Raw genomic sequence first — 19,579 nt, 5'->3', positions numbered from 1 at the left:
GTTGTTTATTTGCTTTGGTGTTTATGTAATAATTTTAATCTTAAAATGCTGCCAGCTCTTAGAGGCGTGTTTTGTCATTCATCCGATGTCGCGTTTGTGTCGCATTCTTTGCTAACACCAAAGGCGCGCTCGGCGCCGCCCCGGCCCCGCTCGGTGCCCGCCCCGTGACGCGCGGCAGCGGCGCCGCCGCCGGAAGCGGGCGCGCGGCCGCTTCCTGTGTTTATGTAGGGCCGGGCCGGCGGCACCGGGAGCAGCGGCACCGACACCGGCAGCGAGGGGCGGCCGCCATGGCCGTGTCCGAGAGCCAGCTCAAGAAGATGCTCACCAAGGTACGGGCGCGGCCCGGCCGGGCTCGGCCCGCGGGCGGCAGCGGGGCCCAGCGCCCGCAGGCTCCGGGGAGCTGGGTCGGGAAGGGAGGAACGGCGCTCAGAGCCTAAAATGGTCGTGCCCGGCCGCGGGGCTGGGCTGGGACCGTGCCGGGCACCCGCGGGGCGCACACGGCGCTTGAGCTCCCCGGTCACCGGAGGGGCGAGGCGAGCTCTGCATCACTGACCGTGGGGTGCGTGTGGTTATCGCCCCTGTGTAAGGAAACGGGAAAATCTCATGGAAGGCAGATCGTTAACCACTGAATCATGCAGAGCCACGCGTGCCACTCCTCGCTGAAAACTGCCCTTTGTCCAGCGGCTGGGAATGAAAACCCCTAAGGATGGCACTTGGCGGCAGTTACGGCTTTGTTGGGGGGATTTTGGAATTTTTTTTGGCACTATTTAATCATGCATCTTGCGTTTTGAAATGAAGTGCAATAGTTGAGAATCCGATCAAAACCAAAGGCACATTCACCTGCATGGAGTCATAAGCAGATTTTTTTATCAGCTTGAAAATGAGTGTTGATTACCCAGTCAGTGTCAGCAAATGAGATCATGTGTGTGTTTGTATGCACCTGTCTTTGCTAAATTAATTACTGTGATGCCATAGAAGAAATAGAGTTTAAGGTAGTCCAGTGTTCTTGTTCCCCCACACTTGTTAAGTTTATACTCCTGTCTGACTTCCTGTAGGTGATGAAAAATGAAGATGTTATTTCATTATGTTTATTTTTAAAAAACAGTTACACTTTCTGTTCTAGAGAGGGAAGTTTAGTGATATTTCACATATTGGTTAGTTCAGTGTATGAGATAACAAAAGCTTGATCCTAGTTTGGGGGAACCTGAGCACATAATTTAACTTCAGGTGTTTACCTGCTGTCAGATCTTGAAAAGCTTCATCTTTCTGTGATCTGTTTCCTAGTATGTAAAATGAGGAGAATGCATTTGCAATCTGAGAATGGAGGAGGAAAAAGGAGTCTAGACATTAAGAATTCAGATTAGTCAGTTTTAGTTACCTTTGTAGGAATCACTAGGATCTTATATTTTCCAAAGAGATTTTGACATTTATTGGAAATCAATCTAAGTACAGAAATTAACAGCTGAAATTAACATTTAATTTTGCTTGTGGCAGTAGCTGGAATCATACAACTGTCTCTCTACTAAGTAATCATCACTCAGTGTAAAAACAATTTGTAAGAATATTATCTTTCTTTGTTTTAATAGGGGTATGAAAATGCTTGCTTAATGTTCAGGTGTTGTCCCTAATTTTCGAAAACACCCCCAGTAACCAAACTTGTGGTTCATCAGCCCCATGGTGTACCAGATTCACAGAGTGCCTGCTGAGCAGGCAGGCATTGTTTTATCAGTTCTTGACTCAACTGACTTGAGATTCTTGTGCCAAATGTGGAAGTAGAGCCTGACTGCCTGCTTCTGTACTGTGAGGGTGGTGAGGCACTGTCACAGGTTGCCTGGAGAAGCTGTGGATGCCCCATCCCTGGCAGTGTCCAAGGCCAGGCTGGAAGGGGCTCTGAGCAGCTTGGGGTGGTGGGAGGTTCCCTGTCTTGGGGCTGGTAACAAGGTCATCTTCAAGATTGCTTCCAACCCAAACCATTCTATGATCCTTGTGCTTTTTTGGAGCTTCTGTTAGCAGAATCCTGCTCTCTTTTTAATAGTGATTGTGCCAGTCTTGTTGAGGCTCTATCCTGGACCATAAGGTTTGTTCCTATGAGAAGACCCTGCCTTTTGAAAGTAGCTGGTGACCAGCTGTCATTTGCCCTGTAGTGACACCTGCAGTGGGCTGGGTATGTGCTGCCAGTCTCTGGCTGGTGTACATGAAAGTTCCTCCATGTCCAGGCAGTGCCTGTTCCTGCTTCTGCCAGGTGCTGGGCAGGGAGGGAGGAATGTATTCAAATATTAACCAAGTTGTTGCTCTGTCAAACCCTGCTGCACAGCCCAGTCCTGCACCAATTTTACAAAGGAGGCTGAGATGCTTTGCTGCAGCCCTCCCACCAAAACAGCATCCAGGGGCTGATTGACCTCTGTGCTGGTGCTTCCCTGTGCACACAGGAATCCCTGCTGGAGGGGTTGCTTTCTGTCCCACACAGCAGCACTTTGCAGACAGACCATGTGGCTGTTTTGTCCTTGGTCCTTTGAGGGAGAGCAGTCACAGCATCACTGGAGGTGCTGGTGCTTCCTCTGGGCTGAGGTGGCATCGTGGGTTCATCTCTGCTCAGTAAATCCAAGTTGTCATGCCCCAGAGGAGCATCCTTGTCAGTCTCTGGAGGTGACAGGAAGAAGAGTTACTGTCTAAGCTTCACAACTCATGAGTGTTTGTCAGGGCCAAGGTGACCTGCAGCTGTGGCACCACAGTTTGCTCTTGGATGATGTCTGAATGAATTTGTTCAGATGTTGTTAACATTTGCGTGCTTTGGATGTCGGACATTTCATTGTGCTGGGCCCTTTGTCTTCCCACCACGGTTCAATGGAAGGTTGCTGGCTGTGTTCCTTATAACATCTGAAGATTGCAGTTTTTTAAAATTGTATTAGAATGAAAAAATGTCAAGGGACCACATTGCTGTCTTTTAAATCATAATTATTAAGAGAAATGACAACAAGGCTAAAGGGCTGCACTGTGTGGTGAACCAATTCTCTGTTGCCCAGGAGCTTCTTTGCTGTCTGTGGGTTATGGCTCTGAGGCTGGTGAATTCTGTAGTGGGGTATCTGTATATTCTGTAGGGTATCTGTGCTGTTACTCCCTGCTCCTGATAAAAAGACAGGGGTAAAACCAGTATTATTGCTGGTAATATTGTGCCTTGATATGTCTGCTTTCTAGCTGACAAAATACATGTAAATGCTAATCAGTGATTGATAAATATGGTGTTGCTTTGAAAAGTGCTATGAAATAGATGTATGTAGTTCATATCCTACATAGCTATTCAAAGCATTACTGTATTCATTTGGAGATGACTTTTTTGGTTTTTTAAGATGCATTCATATTTCTCAGATACACTTGGTTGTGGTAGAACATGAAAGAAAATGCAATAGCTCTTTCCCAAATCAGTTGATGCTTACATCCTTGTTAAGACTTAACATCTTGTTAAAGTTCAATGAGTTATATAGGCAGTGGTCATTTAAGTAATATGGACAAATAAGTTATTATTCCAAACTAAGAGTGGAGAAGAATGTCCATGTATAGATGTAAACTCTCATAAATGCTGTCTGTTGGGTAAAATAAAAAATTGAATTAAATTATACTAAAAATTAACTTCTGAAGTAATTTTTTTCTCTTTTGTTTTCCAGTACAAGTATAGAGACCTAACCATACAGGAGACAACCAGTGTTATTAGTCAGTACAAGGACCTCAAACCTGTCATGGATTCATATGGTTAGTTTCTGCATGAGAAAATTTCTGTTGGCGAATTGTTGATGTGTTAGATGTCTTTGGTAGTTTTTGTAGGGGAGGAAAGAAGATTAACACCAGAAAACATAACTTGAGTTTCTATTTTTTGTCTCTGACAACAACTTCTTCAGAAGCACAGACTCAGTAATATAGTAAGGTTACTTTAGAAAATAACTGTCTAATGTACCAAGAAGTGTCACGTTTTTCACAGCTTAACTTTTAGTTAATCACTCACTGATGTCATCAGTTGGTGTCCTGAGATTGCTGGTATCTTACAAATTCAGCTTTGCTGCCATATAAAGACATTTTTAAAATTCTGTGTAGGAAGAACTGTAAATCAATGAGGAAATACTTCGTTTAAAATCATTGTGGTAGTCCTTAAGAGTATGAGGAAAACAGAGTCAAGTACACAGAAAATTGGCATGAGAATTTTAGAATGTAAATTATCAATGATAATCACTGTTTGTTAGCTGTTTTAAAGTATCTAGGTTCATTTAAGTTGAAGTGTGTTAAAGGAAGATGATACTAGGGTTTCACAGCATACAGTGAGCCAGTGTAGGTGCTGAGGTCAGCCTTCTTATGGTCACCTTTTTTTAACTGCTACCTGTGGGATTCTTCTGTGATCTAATTTATATTCCTAATACATCATCAAAAAATTTAAAGTCTTCTGCTTTTTAAGTTGTGTATCTGGATTGAGAAATATTAAGAAGGGACATGAACAGGTAAAAGATGTTTTAGTTTTAACTTGAGTAGCTGCATGCCAGCAGCTGTCACAGAAATAAAAATTCATGCAGTGACTGAAGAAACAAAGCAGGAGTGAAAGGACTGTGGCTGGAATAGCTGCACAAGTTTGCATAAGATGGTGATCACAGTTCCAGATATCCTTGAGCTGTAGCCATTTGTGTTCCCTAATGCTCTTTAAGCTGCCTGGAAGAGGCTAAGCACAGAATCACTTACAGATAATCAATATTATTTGTAGCAGTGACATCAGCTGCAAGAAAGTGATTACATGTGGGAAAAGGATTTGTAGAGAATTCCTGTGTACTTCACTGTACATGACAAACAATGAACAAATCTATCAAAAATTTTTCCATTCAAGAGAGAGGGGGAAATGTGGGAAATGAATTTGTAGAGAATTCTCAAAGCCTGACAGAAGGCTCACATAGGATGCACCTTTATGCAAACCTTGAGATAAAAACTGCTGACTTAGAAATGCATGGAACTAGAAACAAATTTCAAAGGATGGCCTTGCAAATAAGACTTTGGAGAAACAGAACTATGAAAGATACATTATAGTAGGACCCAGGAGGGGTAATTTTAGATAATTCGCTTTAAGACATTTACAGCATGGTGTAGCAAAAGCTGATAGGCCAAGAAACACTTATAGCATATTGTAATTAGGAAATAGTTCACTTCTAATTGTGATGGTGTAAATTATAACATCTGTTGCAATCTGTAGATTACAGAGACAATCTGTATTGTCTCACCCTTCTCATGAGACTAAAAATGGAATGAAATATTTTAAAATGCCTCTCAGTTGCCCCATCTCCAAATTAGAGAAGAGCATAATCTGACAATTACATTGCTGAGGAGACGATTTTCAAGTTCATATTATTAATGAAATGCATATCCCCATTGACATCCCAACATGTCCTACCTGCCTTTGCAGAACATCAGCACCACAATAACTGTGCACAGTAACCTACATTTGAATTATGGCTAGAAACTTTCAGTTGGAATTAAGAAGATAAAAGCTTCCTCAGCAGAAGCTGATTCATTCAGCCAAGAATAATGTATTGGATTAAAAGTATGAGGAAACTGAATACAGCAACTCAGTAAATTAAGTCAGAGTTCTTGTGCAGTTTGTGACTAATATTTGTCAGAGTCAAGCACTTTTGTTTCCTCTTCAGTGTGTTACTGTTTGGTTAAATTGCCTTTACTGATTTGGTAACAAATGCCTGTGGCCCAGGAATTTTCAGTATTCTTGCTGACCTGTTTTTTTGAAGAAGGCATAGGGAATTCTTGTATAAACCTTAGATGACAGTTGTTTTTTAAATCAAGTTTGAGTTCAGGTTATCTTTGCAGCAATTTGCATTACTTGCAGTTTGCAAGGTTCCATCATTTTATTTGGCCACTGAATGAGGAAACAGTTTTATTTGTAGAGCAGGTAGTTTGACAATGGTTAATCATTCATTTCTCAGAAATATGTTATTCATAAGGAGTTACCTGACTGTGGACAGTCATGTGCTAATCCATAAATGTGCAAGAGCTGAACCTTTCAGGCTGAGTTTATATGTGTAACGTGTGAAAACTTATGCCAATAATAGATGGGGAATAACCTGAACTGAGATTAACATAACCAATATGTTTGTTTTTAAAATATTGTTTGTTCTCTTTCAGTTTTTAATGATGGTTCATCCAGGGAGTTGATGAGCCTCAGTGGAACCATTCCTGTGCCTTACAGAGGTATGCATGTATTATAATGATCATCATCCCTATTGTTTTCCCAAATTGCATGAAAAACTTGGATTTGTCCTTTCAACTTCACTACTTCAGTGATCACTCTTTTCTTGAAATCTTTTGCTTGTCCAAAGCAAAATATTTTAAAGAAATTGTTCTCTGTTTTTGCTGCAGGATAACATTTGAATGCTGAGCATTGCTTCTTCAGTCATTTACAGCTTTGTAGCATCTTTTTTCTTTCAGCATTGTATGTTTTTTCAGGCTTGTCAGTTGAATTGAGGGTTGCAAACCATTTATTGCTGCAGCTAATGATAATTCAAATTAGAGTCTTATAATGTAGCATTATAGAATAAATGAGATTGTGCATTAGTGGTGATGATTGTAAATCAAAGTTAAATTGTTCTGAAAGTGTTGAGTTTGTGGCCATAGTGTTACCTATTCACTGAATGTTATTAGTAAATTTTGGCTCTGGCTTCTTTGTTAGAAGTTGAATTTACTGGGTCTAGGAGTTTTTTATGAATCTGAATACAGGACAGTTGAAGAATTGAGACAACTTCTGAAATCTTTCAAAATGTCTTTTCTAGGTAACACATATAATATCCCAATTTGCTTGTGGCTGCTGGACACCTATCCTTTCAACCCCCCAATTTGTTTTGTTAAACCCACTAGCTCTATGACAATAAAAACTGGGAAGCATGTTGATGCAAATGGAAAGATATACCTTCCCTACCTGCATGAGTGGAAATATGTAAGTATGGGAAACTTGAAGTTCTCAAACTGCTCATTCTGCATTCCTCCAGAAAGTTGTATCATTTTTAATAAAAACCATAGTCTTTGTTAGAGATCTTAAACCATTTTTAAAATAAAATCAACTGTGTGTTTTTTGGAATGTCTTTAAGTTCAGGATGTTGCATTCTGTGTTCTGGTTATTTAATGAAATTAATTGTATTTTCTGTTACTACTTGTCTGACTAAACAGTGCAGCACAAGGTGTCCTCTCCCCTGGCAAGAGAGTGATGTGAAGATTTGTGAGATAAGAATATTTACAGAAGGGAAATTATAAATTTACTTAAAACATCTCTGTGACTAAAATGGACTTTTACAAGCTCTTGGGCTTCTTTATGCTGACATTCCTGGAGCCTCATGTATATGGATATATTTGCTTTACCAGTAAATGGAGGCATTGAGCAGTGCAGGCCTCACAGAAGTTTTGGCCAAAACATGGACTTGTAAAGAAGCTAAACTGTGTTGACAAGATTAGAAAAATGATACAAGATGCATGGTTCTGTAAAAAGTGATTAACAGGAATGCATTTACTCAGGCTGGGTGTGTGGTAGTTCAGTGCTTGCACAGTAATAGTGGGAAAAGACTGCCCAGGTCAGGTGTTGCACAGAGCAAGGGGATCATCTAAGGTACAGCTGATACAGAATTCTTTCAGTTTGAGAGGTTGGTAAAAATAAGTAAGTGGATTATAGAGCTAAGTAAACTCTGAATTGGGGTATTTAATGTGATGCTGCATTCGTGATGCTTGTTCTTATTTTGGCAAAATGAAATCATGCTTATTTTAAGTAGTTATAAACAGAGAGGCCTGGTTTAACTGTATTTCAAGGAGGTTTGTGCCACTCCTTAGTGGGTTAGGTTATTTTTTCTGTTGAGACATTCTGAATCAGAGCAAAAGCTGTGATGTATGGAATTGAAATGTCTAAAAAACTTGGGGATCTGTATATTTTTCATGTTGAGGGGTGGATTTAATTTTTTAAAATATTATTATGATTCGTCATTGGACATTTATACCCAGTCATTTATTGTCCTGCAGTTGATATGGAGCCATGTATTACCCAGTTTTTTCTGGGTGTGTTTGGCTGTATGTTTTGAGTACAAGCTGACTGGGTTTGGTATTCTAATAGAATCCAGAAAGGAAGTTAATTATGCACATATGTATACACATGAGAGATACACATTTTAAGAACATTTGAACCCACAAATAAAAGGAATGCTTTGAAGAGCTGATAGAATGTCATCCTATTATTGCTACAGTCAGTTGAACTCTGTTAGCAAAATGAACAACTTGTGATTTGCTTTCCTTCCCAGCCCCAGTCAGACTTGTTGGAGCTGATCCAGGTCATGATTGTTGTGTTTGGAGAGGAACCTCCAGTGTTTTCTCGTCCTACTGCTTCCTCCAGCTACCCCCCTTACCAGGCAACAGGCCCACCAACCAGTAAGTGCTATCACTGCTGATTTCTGCAAATAATCATATTTCAAAGGGATTGTTGCCTCTTAAAGGTCTTTTTCAACTAAAAATGTTCTGTGGGTCTAAGAATTCATGTGAGCCTTTGGGTTTTGGAGGGGAGAAATCAAGTTTGTATAACACACAGCAAAACCCAGACAAAACCAGAGTACCCTCAAAACAACCAGTGTCCAGTCAACATTCCAAGATAGACTTACAAAGTGATTATTCAAATAGCTTTGTATCTCAATTTTTTTAATTCTAATAATACAAGCCCATCTTTTAAGTATCCTGCAACCATTGATTTCATAAGCACGAGCATGCCCACAGCTTGTTTCATATGCCCACACTCCTGTTTGTGTGGTTCGTTTTTCTTTTTTTTTTTTTTCTAAATTGCTGGCTGAATATTAAAAAAAAAAAAAAACCTGCCTTGTGATTTTTTTGTTCTTTGTTCTCTGTTAAGTTGGTGTTCTGACTTGGTACCCATTCTTATTTTCTTGCAAAAATCTTCAAGACTTTTTAAATAATTTATTTATTTAATCCTCTGGGGGCATCTTATTTTAAAGACTGGGGATAGGTAGGTGGGGGAAAACGAAGAGGTGGGAAATGGAAAATACTAGAAATTCTTCCAGGAGGAGACTCTGTATTAGGTAGGAAAAAGCCAAAAAAATATTAGCATAGACCTAAAGTCAAAGACTGGGACAGTAGGGAAGGGGGAGCGGTTTAGCTGGAGATTGTTTGTTTAATAAGGTTATAACATTTCGACATGAATTTAATGGTCCAGTAGCTGTATTTGGGGTTAGTTATTTTTGCCAGATTTTTAAGGCTGTGTCCATTCTCTATTGAAATATGGCTTTTACTTGAGCACAGTGTTACCTTTGAAAAGCTGAAGTGCTACTCATTGCCGTTTCCAGCAGAACCCATTTTCAGCAAGGTTTTAGGCTCTGGACCTGTGAGAAAATGGGAAGCAAACATAAATGGGGCCATTAGCAATAATTAACTAAAGGCAGGTGTTTGGGACTTCTCAGTTTGTCTGTGGCTGCTTGTGAGAGCACCAGAGGACTGGAGTGTCCTGATTTTCCAGGAACACTGGGGGTCAGTATAAGTGTAGTTTGAGCAGGGACTGTGCCTGAAGGACAAACCTGCAATGAACCACACTTGATTGCTGTTGTAGTCACTCAGAGCTGAAGTGCTTTGAATTCCTATTTTGAATTGAATTGAGCTGAATTACTGTGAATTAGTTCATAGCTGAAGTAGTTCTAGTGAAAATGTTTTAGGATTTTGAAATTATTAATAGCTACTTAGTTTTACTAGTGTAGTCAGACTTTATTTTACAGACATATAGGGTTTGGGTTTCTTGTCATTACAGATACATTGTTTAAGAAGAAATAAAGTCCTTTGACAAAATTTTAATCATTTGAAAGCATTGAAGAGTGGAAATAGCTCCACTCTTAATTGCTCTTTAAAAAAAAAAAAGTTATTTGATTAAATATTCCTGAAATTGCTAGAAATGTGGGATAAGTATGTCCAAAACATAATTTTGTCAGCTTCTCAAGAAAAATCTTAAGCTAAGACTATTTAGACATTTAAAGCTAAGATTATTTAGACATTTATATGTGCTGATAACAAATTTTTAAATACAACTTCTAAATAGCAGAAATTACTAAATAAGGACATGGTTGGATCATGAAACAGCTAATCAACTACTCTGAAAGTACTTAAATTATGCACTTGTTATTTAGTGGGAAGGCATCATTGGCTAGAAAGGTTAAATTCTTTTTTCAGCTATTACATAAAAAGTGGAGACAGCTCTTCAGGTGGGTCATCTTAAATACCATGTTTTAGGGGTTTTTTCTGAGTACCCTAGCTGCAGTTTCTTTTTTTTTTCTTAGTACACTTATTTGTTGTGCATTTTTAAATCAATACCTACTTTTGTCCATGCAGTAATTAGTTTAAAGTAATGATGAAGAAAAAAAAAATCCATATAACAATAGGATTATTTATATATATATATATAACTTCTTTACATTGAGGGTTTTAACTTCTGAAATGTAAAAATGCACAAAATTCTTGTTTTATTTAGCTTCCTATGTGCCAGGAATTCCAGGTGGAATTTCTCCCTATCCAACATCAAGCACTCCAAACCCAAGGTAAGAGCCCCTTTAAACTGTCATCATTTTCCTGATAGAGAATTTCACTGAATAGAGTCTAATCATAATTGTATTTTCTTATGGTGTATCTGATGTATTCATGTTAGCAGGGTTTGTTAAAAGTGAGGGCTGAATTCTTGTCAGTAGCCAAAATTGGAGGAAGGTCTAGCTTTCTTAATTGCTTCAAATAAAAAAATAATGAGTGTTTTAAATAGATTTTGAAATTACCTAACTCCCAATATTTATCTTTTTCACTCATATATTTTTATATATTTATATTTTACATGACATAGAAAGAAATGTACCCCTAAAAGTCAGGATTTTATTAGCATCTCAAAAATTGAACAAAACTTTGCTGAGTTAATACAAACCTTGACTCCAGCATTATTGTGGACTTTGAATAATCTAAGGGAATTTGAAGAACACAAAGTTACATCAAAAGCTTTTTATTAATATTAACCAGGATTTCCTTCTATATAATAGTTAGGAATAAAGCATTTCCAGAAGACTTGCAGATCTGTGTTAGTAAATAGTGAGATGTTGACTACTGCCTCCTAGTGTGTACTTATATTTTTTACATCATAATTGATTGTTTTTATTGGTAATATCCTTATGTCCTGATTTTGTGGTAGGAGCATATGAGATTTTGGTGTAATGTGGAGCATTTTTATTTTAAAAAGATATTTAAAATGTAAAAACCTCTGAGGATTGGGAGGTGGGAAGTATTATGTTTTAAGAGGAGAAAAGTTAGGATTTTTTTAAGTTCTTACAGCATGGTTTTTCTTCCTGAATATGTTTGTTTAAAGCACTCTTAATGGTTGTACAAAAGTAATAGAAGAGCTGTTTTCAAAATATATAATCTATTAATTAATGGGAATGTTTTAAGAACTGTTAAATTTGCAGTTGCCTGAAGAGAAACAGAACATTATTTTATATTTTGCAGGGTGTTTGGGGCCACTTTGTTTAATTATTACTGTGATTAATACTCTGCTGAATCCAGGTGTTTGTCAGTCTAGTACTGACTAATTTGTGTCCTTGTTTTAGGTGACAGCAAATGTATTTTAGAAAGGTGTTGTAGACTGTCACATGTCATCTCATAATTGTTTCAGTGAGCAAATGAATACTTTTGCTTTCTTTATCCATCAGAGCAGGACTGAGGATTTCTGGGGGTGTAGGTTTCACCTTGCAACCATATTTTGCACAGCATTTTTAGGTTTACATAAAGCAGTTCATCAGTCATCTTCTTAACTGTTTTTATATTAAAAACTATTAATTTTTAATTGTTGTGTGGGAGTTTGTAGCTAGAATAATTTGTTTTGGATGCTTGTGGCATTTCATATAGCAAAACAAGGAGATTCAGGAGAATTTGTTATCCAAATGTTGACCAGGCAATAACTAGATAGGATTTCAGATAAAATGGTACCTTAATACCAGAAATACCAGTTGTGTAAGATGTTAAAGTCAACAGGAAAAAGGCCTGCAATTTTAACATTTTTATTATGCAAATGACTGTTTAACATGGTGGCAATAAAGATAATCTAGGTGGATGATATTTTACTAACAGTTGTATAACATTAGCGTGTCTTTCTTTGTCAAAGCAGCTTCCCAAACTATCCTTACCCAGGTGGTGTTCCCTTCCCAGCAACCACTAGTGTGCAGTACTACCCTTCTCAGCCTCCTGTCACCACTGTTGGTGAGTACCTTGGAAAGGGTTTCTGTGAAGCAAAGCTTCTCTCTATAACTGGTATGTAAAGAAATAAAATGGAAAAAAAAGTGGTGTTCTTACTCTGAAGTTCCAAAGCATTGATCTTTAATTAAAATTTATTCAGACAAAGAAAAAAATACATTTTATTCACCTTCAGTCAGAAATTTGATAAATTTCTGGGCTTTTGCAATGCATTGTGTGTGCTTTCTGAATATTTTGAAGAGCACTGCATGTAACTACATGGGATTTTCCTCACCCTTTAACTGTAGGTGACTTTTGATTGTCTGCCTTGCTCTGTTCATGGTTTAGAAAAATGCCTTTATCATCATTTAAGCATCGAAGGGACTCTATTTATACTTTCTTTCCTCCCTAAATAGTAACTTTCTAAAGTAGCAGTTTGGAATGAGCTTCGTTTTTAGTGAGTTTCTTCTCCAGCCTCTTCCCTATTGCTTCTTGCTGATCTCTACTTGTCACTTGCTCCTTTGTTCCCTTCAGCATCAGCATTTAGGCTGTTGACCTGTGTCTTTTCCCAGTCTGCTGCTCTGTGGCCCTTGCTTTCCACCCTGTCACTGTCAGTGTATGTGTAGAAGGCTGGGAACCAGTGATAGATGTCACCCAGTTTAGTGGGAAGCTGGTGCAGTAACTTTCCAGCTGGCTGATATTCCCTTTGATACAGTTACATGGTGAGGGTGTAGATTCTCTTATGATGCTGTTCATTAGCAATCCATTGTAGACTCTTGAGCCCTGTAATTTAGAAATACATCCATAGATTCTTCATCTAATGTGTGAACTCAGTTATTTATGGAATGGCCTGGGTTAGAGTCATAGAATGTCTTTTCTTTCCAGAACTGTGTGTATTTTGTGGTTTTTCTTCACACACATGGGGACAAGGCAAGGGAAGAGAGATGCTTCTACTTTACTCTTACTAAAATATCTGAGGAGTTCTGTTACTACAGAGTTTGAAAGCAGCAGTAAGTTGTATGTTGTATTTTTCTTGTGCCTGATCCTGTCTTTTGTGTCCAAGTTCTTTCAGCCTTTTCAATTAAGAAGGTATCTTCTGAAAGTTCTTGGCTGCTTCAGTGGTCCGCTCTGAGGTGATGTGAGTCTGCCATGCACAGTGCCAGGAAGCTGCTGTCCCCCTCAAGTCCCTCAGACTGTGCTTGAGGTTGTGGGGCTGCACTTGTGTCCTGGAGAATTCATGGTCTCCACTGGCTCTCCTGTAGGGAGCTGATAGCCTTTCTAGGCAAACTTGGCTTTCTGCAGCGTTGTTCTCAAACAAATCCAGTTTTGCCTTTATGTAGCAGAGTGTCCATTTAAAATAGAAATATTCTATTTAATTTTTTCCCTTCCTTTTCAACCCCACTGGAGGTGAATAGAGGTGCAGTATCTGGCAAAGATGGAAGACTCTTCCAGTCCTGTGTTAGATCCTGTGTGATACCAAGATGTAATGCCAGGTTTCATAGTGACAATTTAACATTACCCTGACTCATTTGCTGCAGCTAGGTAAAAGCCCTGCACCTGGTTTACATGGCTTATCTCTTGTGCCAGATGGAATGCAAACACATCTCTTTGATCATCCACTACACTTAAAATATTGTGAGGTGGTTTTGTTGTGTTTGTTTTGTTGGGTGTTTTTTACAGTCCAGTATTGTTTTTTTCTTTTGAACTGAAAAAGTTCCTTTTCTGTACAGTTTGTTTGTTTGGCTGTGGTTTATTGTGATGGTTTATTTACGAGCATATCAGTTGTTACAGCTTCAGCGTTTTGTGTGGGTGGTGGTGTTTTCTATAGTGAACCTAGTTCAAACCTAGTTTGAATTGAATGAAAATGTTCATGCAAAGTAGCTCAAGTTTTTCACCATCACTGGTTTTTCAGATAGTCCTTTAGGCTTCTCTCTGTTCAGTCATCTGCCATTAATTACTTTTCTGCTGCAGTTACTGGTTTGATGATTCTGTAAGGTCACTTCTGAAACCAGACTCTGCCTAGTAAAGGTTAAAGGTTTCAGAGCTCTGTTGATTTAAAGACCATGTGCCATGAAATCTTCTCCAAGCTGGGCTAATTATGGAAGTGACAGAACATGCTATGGGTTCATGCTCTGTAAGAAGATACATTGATTGAGCTGTATTAAAATGATGCTTTTTATGTTCAAAGACCTCTACCATACCTGGGAACTGTGGCATTTCTGTGGGAACTTTCATTGTGTTACGTGTATTGTGATTTTATTTTTTTTTTTCCTCTGTCCTCACTTTACTGTTAAAGTGAGCTTTGCATAAAAACTCCCAGAGTGAGGGATGTCAAGGGCAAAGAAAGTAAGCAGAAGTTTTACTGGTACTGGTTCTGGCTGATTCTGACTTTGTGTTAGAGTATAATTCATTATGTAAACATTAACTAAAATCATGCTAATGCTGTTTTTGAAGGGAAATCAGGCCTTACCTTAATCAGAAAGTCCTATGCAGTGAATAAAGTCTGTCCTAGGTTGTTGACTGACTTGGTTTAACTTTTACTTCTCAGTGTAGAAAGTGCTCTTGTTCTTTTCTCCTTTTCATAAGATGCAGCAATGATGGATTCCTGGGTTTGTGTATAGGGTGCTATTTGGCAACTTCTGTTGCTGACTCTAAAAGGTCACCAAATTTTGGAAATTGTCTTGTTGACTGACAACAGGGTGATTTTTTTTTAGGCCACAACTGTAAATCAGATGAAGTGATGGGACATTTATATTTTCTTAAGGCTTTCTTTGCACCAGTTGTGTAATATTCAATCTCTTTATTTTTTCAGTGGTAATTTGCTGATCTTTTTTTAAAAGTACACATATTCTGGTACAACTTACATGTATCCAAAGTGCCCACATTAGTAATGATCAAAATTTATGTTTTCTGTATTTTAGAAGGCTTTGGTGGATTAATAAGCATGATGTGCTTCTTCCTGTAGTTCCTGTCATTCATTTGCACAGGTTTATTTTCCCATGCATGTGGCTTGGTGTAGGTTTTGTGGACAGGAGCAGAGTAAAAAACATAGGGAAGAGATACAGTTTTATGCAGTATTATTCTGATGGCAGAAGTTTAAAAAAAGTATTCAATTATACAAGAATCACGTGAGCAGTGATGAGTGGTTTTTTATTTTGTTGTTTTTTGAAATCTAGGGCACTGGAAAATGTGATGTGCATAATGTAACAGCTTCAGGGTTTTGATAGCTGTGTCTCTGGATAAAAAGATACCCTGGTAAAAATTCTTCTTGTTTATTTTCTTTGCAATTATAGTGTTTCAAATCTCTCTGTGTTTCATTCATAGCAGTTGTGAAGTTTGGGCACAAAAGCTGCTGTAACTTGCTGTGTTGTTACAATGCAGTTGAAATTTCACTGATCTAGAAGGTGTGAGACACAAACCTGGGGAAACTGACCCTGCAGTTCTTCCCACAGAATAATTGAAGTGGTTTGTGATAAATACCACCAGCTGCCACTTCACATTTGCTAGAGCACTCTGAGTTTCCTGGTCTGGAGACATATTGCACTTGTTGTGACAGACACAAAGTACTTGCCTTTCTATTTAAAAGTGTGTTAGTGACAGACTCTTGAAATGATCCTTGAAAGGCTGATTTTCAAAAGCTTGTTCAGGTCTCCTGCCCCTTCTGCTCACTTGCCCTTAGGGATGTACTGTTCTTGAGCCTGGAGGAAGTGATCCTTGGATATTCACCTGCTCTCTTGGATCCCTCTTCCCTCTATGGTAAATTCCCATGGAATTCTTCCAAGAAGGTCTGTGAAGAGGCCAAAGTTAGCTCTTATGAAGTCCAGGGTTGCAATCTTATTCCTTCCCTGCTTTCTACTTGTGGGATGCAGAACTTCATGATCTCATGGTCACTGCAGCCAAGGCTGCCCCAACCCTCACATCTCCAACCAGATGTTCCTTGTTCATTCTGCAAGGTCCAGCAGCACATCCTTCCTCATTGGCTGCATCTGTATCAAAAATTCATTGTCAGTGCTTTCCAGGAATCTCCAGGATTGTGTTCCTGCCTGTGTTGTCCCTCCAGCAGGTGTCAGGGTGGTTCCCCATGAGAACCTGGGCTGCATGGCCTTCCTGGGAGTATCCCCACTTGAGCTGAATGGGTGGTGTCTATAACTCTCCCTTTGTCTTTCCTAGATTAAAACTTTCCTTACCAGGCTAGGCAATTAAACAAAAAAACAGAAAAACAACAAACCCCAAACCAATACCTGTAGTAGGTAAATACATTGTGTCGAGCTAGCTGTTACTTTAATTGTGGTGGAATATATCCTGCCCTTAACTCTTGTTCTTCTTTAAAAGGTCTTGGACTAGTAACATTTATGGACTTCAGAGGAAATGGCCACCTCATTTTTAAAATTAAAAAAAGAGTGTGGATGTGGGAGTAGTGAAATGAATGAATGAATGAATGCATACTCTTAAATTTACTTGTGTCTATCCTAGCGTGTATTATCTCACTGTGATCTCTTTGCTGCTTCTGGAAATTATTATGGAGAGCAGCTTATTTTAATATCTCACTGACGCTAAAAAGTGAAGTGAGAAGTACACAGAGCAGCTTGGCCACGTGCCATTGCAGCTGGCTTTGTAGTGCAGCCCAGCACGGTGGTTGAGCTTGTGCAACGTGCTCGTGCAGGCCCCAGCAGAGACGGCACCATCAGCGAGGACACCATCCGCGCCTCCCTCATCTCGGCCGTCAGCGACAAGCTGCGGTGGCGCATGAAGGAGGAGATGGACCGCGCGCAGGCCGAGCTCAACGCCCTCAAACGCACCGAGGAGGACCTCAAAAAGGGACACCAGAAACTGGAGGAGATGGTGACTCGCCTGGATCAGGAAGTGGTAAGCTGAGAGGAGCCTCTGCTCCCCACCTGAGTATTCCTAGGAGTGAACAGCAGCTTGGAAATAATTAATCATTATAGAAATAATGAAGCTTCCCAGTGCATTGTGCTTTCTCTCTTTTGCAGCTGGGGGTTTGTGCTCAGAAATAGCAGTGACCATGAGATGCATGTGTCTTACAAATGTCATTGCTCAGAAGTAGAGGAGCAGTGTTATTTTCCCCCATTCTTCCTGTGCGAGATGTTAGTGGTGTGAAATTATTTCATATTTGCATCTCAGTTTCTTGATAATAATGTGTAACAGCAGTACTGGAGAACAATTCAGTGTCTTAGTGTAGAGAACATTGATTTTGGTCACAGCCTCCTTGTATAACTTCTCCTTTCCCAGTAGTCTCTGCTACTTACAGTATGCTCAGAAATTCTTGCATTTTTTCACTAAGACATCTTCTGCTTAATCCATCTGCTTCTTGCACTGTGCTCAGGAGAAAGATTTTGGGATTGATTAACAGTTTCTGAAAACAGCTCAGTGTTCAGATGTGGTTTAAAAATTATTAGAAGTTATGAATTGGACTAGAGAACTGGGGAATACTGCATTCTAAAGAAAATCATTACTTTGGCTTTGCTGTTACTATCTTTAGCTAGTTTAAATGGTTATTTTTCCTAATGTGGCAGCTGAAATACTTGGAGCATTAGCATGCCTTCTCTACAGTTATAAATGGGTAATGGATTGACATTATCTGAAACAGAGGCTACTTCTTTAAAAGAATCTGAAAACTACAGATTGATAGCTCATTCTTCTGTAAAAATCATAGTAAAGATAAGCAAAGAAGTACACAATGAACTGGTATGTCTAAAACTCTTTCATCTAGACAATTGTATCACAAGAAGAGAAATAAACATCTTAATTGTTTTTAGGCTGAAGTTGACAAGAACATTGAACTTCTCAAAAAGAAGGATGAGGAGCTCAGTTCTGCCTTAGAGAAAATGGAAAGTCAGTCAGAAAATAATGACATAGATGAAGTTATAATTCCTACAGCACCACTTTACAAGCAGATCCTGAACTTATATGCAGAGGAAAATGCAATTGAAGACACCATTTTCTACCTTGGGGAAGCACTGAGACGTGGAGTGATAGATTTAGATGTCTTTTTAAAGGTAGGTTTCTTGGGATATTTTTAAGATGTGCATTTTAAATGTGTTTACTTTGGACTCTTTGGTTTGGCTTACTAATGTTCATGATCTCTTCACAGTAGAGGGTCCTGTATGAACAGGACTATTTATACATTCAAGCATAAGTTTTAGAAAGTGATTTCAGAATTTAAAGACCAATTTTGAAAGCATTATAGGTACAAAGTCATGTTGTTTCCTTCTTGTATAGACCTTGCTAATTCTGTTTATCTGCTGTTAGAAGAACCATTCTCTGCCCCATGGGAAGTGCATTAGTCTGATTGCACCTTATGGAGTGTGTATTATTACTTTGATAAGAATATGCGTAGAGTTAATAATTATTGTTATCATTTAATGAATTAGTTAATAATTAAAAATCATAACAAATAGACTATAGCAATTGCATTTGGTAGCCATCTGCCAGTCATTTTAAGCCAAGAAAATGCTATTTAGTAGAATGATGAATTTAGTGTTTCCAAAAAGCTGACATCCCATTTGGGTCACGGAGTACATTGGTATGGCAGTGTTGAGTTTTTGTGAGAACTTTACGGTAGCCAGCTGTTGTTTTTCTCTCTGCAGCATGTACGTCTCCTGTCCCGCAAGCAGTTCCAGCTGAGGGCACTGATGCAGAAAGCAAGGAAGACTGCTGGACTCAGTGATCTCTACTGAATCCCCAGACTAGCTGGGAAGTTGGGTTTCCTTGTGAAGCAGCCATTCTCTTGATCTTTCTCTTAATCAGTAGGTGCCCAGAGTAAGTTATTACATCATCCAAGTGTAAGATATTTTGAATCAATAATATATTTTCTTTTTGGTAAAGACTAGCTTTTATTAATGCACTTTCTATCTCCTGTAATCTTTGTGCTGGTGGACTTAACGCTGAATAAAACTTGTTGCATATTTTCTTCCTCTACAGAGCTGTGTATGATGTGCTTTCTTTTCAAATATGCAGTGTCAGCTTAACCATGCTTTCACTTGTGAGATTTAGAAGATGTTGTGCCAAACTGGAGAAAACACATTTATTATGACCAGTGAAAACTGAAAACTCCAAAGGTTCTTGGTCTCAGCACCATAACCAGCATGGCTTAAGACTGAGCCTTTGCCTTAAGGCTTTTCATGTTCCTGCTGCCTCTGAAGAGGTTGGAGTTTATTTTAAAAACCTGGATGAGACTTCCATAAATATATAACTGCCTGAAGCCTCCAGCACAGCTGAACACATAACATGATTACACAGATGATGTTTGAGTTCGTGTGACTTGAAAAATAGAATTGATTTAGGTGGGTGGAAG

At 38.9% G+C, this 19,579-nt stretch overlaps 1 protein-coding gene across 2 annotated transcripts; it reads left to right on the top strand.

Annotated features, from left to right (window-relative positions):
• The first annotated feature begins 188 nt into the window (after nt 1-188).
• TSG101 (tumor susceptibility 101) lies at nt 189-19,197 on the top strand. Of its 2 annotated transcripts, none has more exons than XM_054276216.1 (10): nt 189-329; nt 3,663-3,747; nt 6,163-6,228; nt 6,807-6,970; nt 8,313-8,439; nt 10,532-10,598; nt 12,197-12,291; nt 16,928-17,130; nt 18,042-18,281; nt 18,873-19,197. In XM_054276216.1, the coding sequence occupies exons 1-10, from the start codon at nt 288-290 to the stop codon at nt 18,960-18,962; spliced, it is 1,179 nt and encodes a 392-aa protein (XP_054132191.1). In that variant the 5' UTR covers nt 189-287; the 3' UTR covers nt 18,963-19,197. The 2 variants fall into 2 exon arrangements, with proteins under 2 accessions (XP_054132191.1, XP_054132192.1); XM_054276217.1 differs by having other exon boundaries at nt 190-329; nt 12,200-12,291.
• The last annotated feature ends 382 nt before the right edge of the window (nt 19,198-19,579 follow it).

The sequence above is a fragment of the Melozone crissalis genome, unplaced genomic scaffold (assembly GCF_028551555.1).
Source record: "Melozone crissalis strain CALT ecotype California unplaced genomic scaffold, PUWL_Pcris_2 ptg000018l_1, whole genome shotgun sequence".
NCBI lineage: Eukaryota > Metazoa > Chordata > Aves > Passeriformes > Passerellidae > Melozone > Melozone crissalis.
This window is presented reverse-complemented; position numbering and strand designations above follow the sequence as displayed.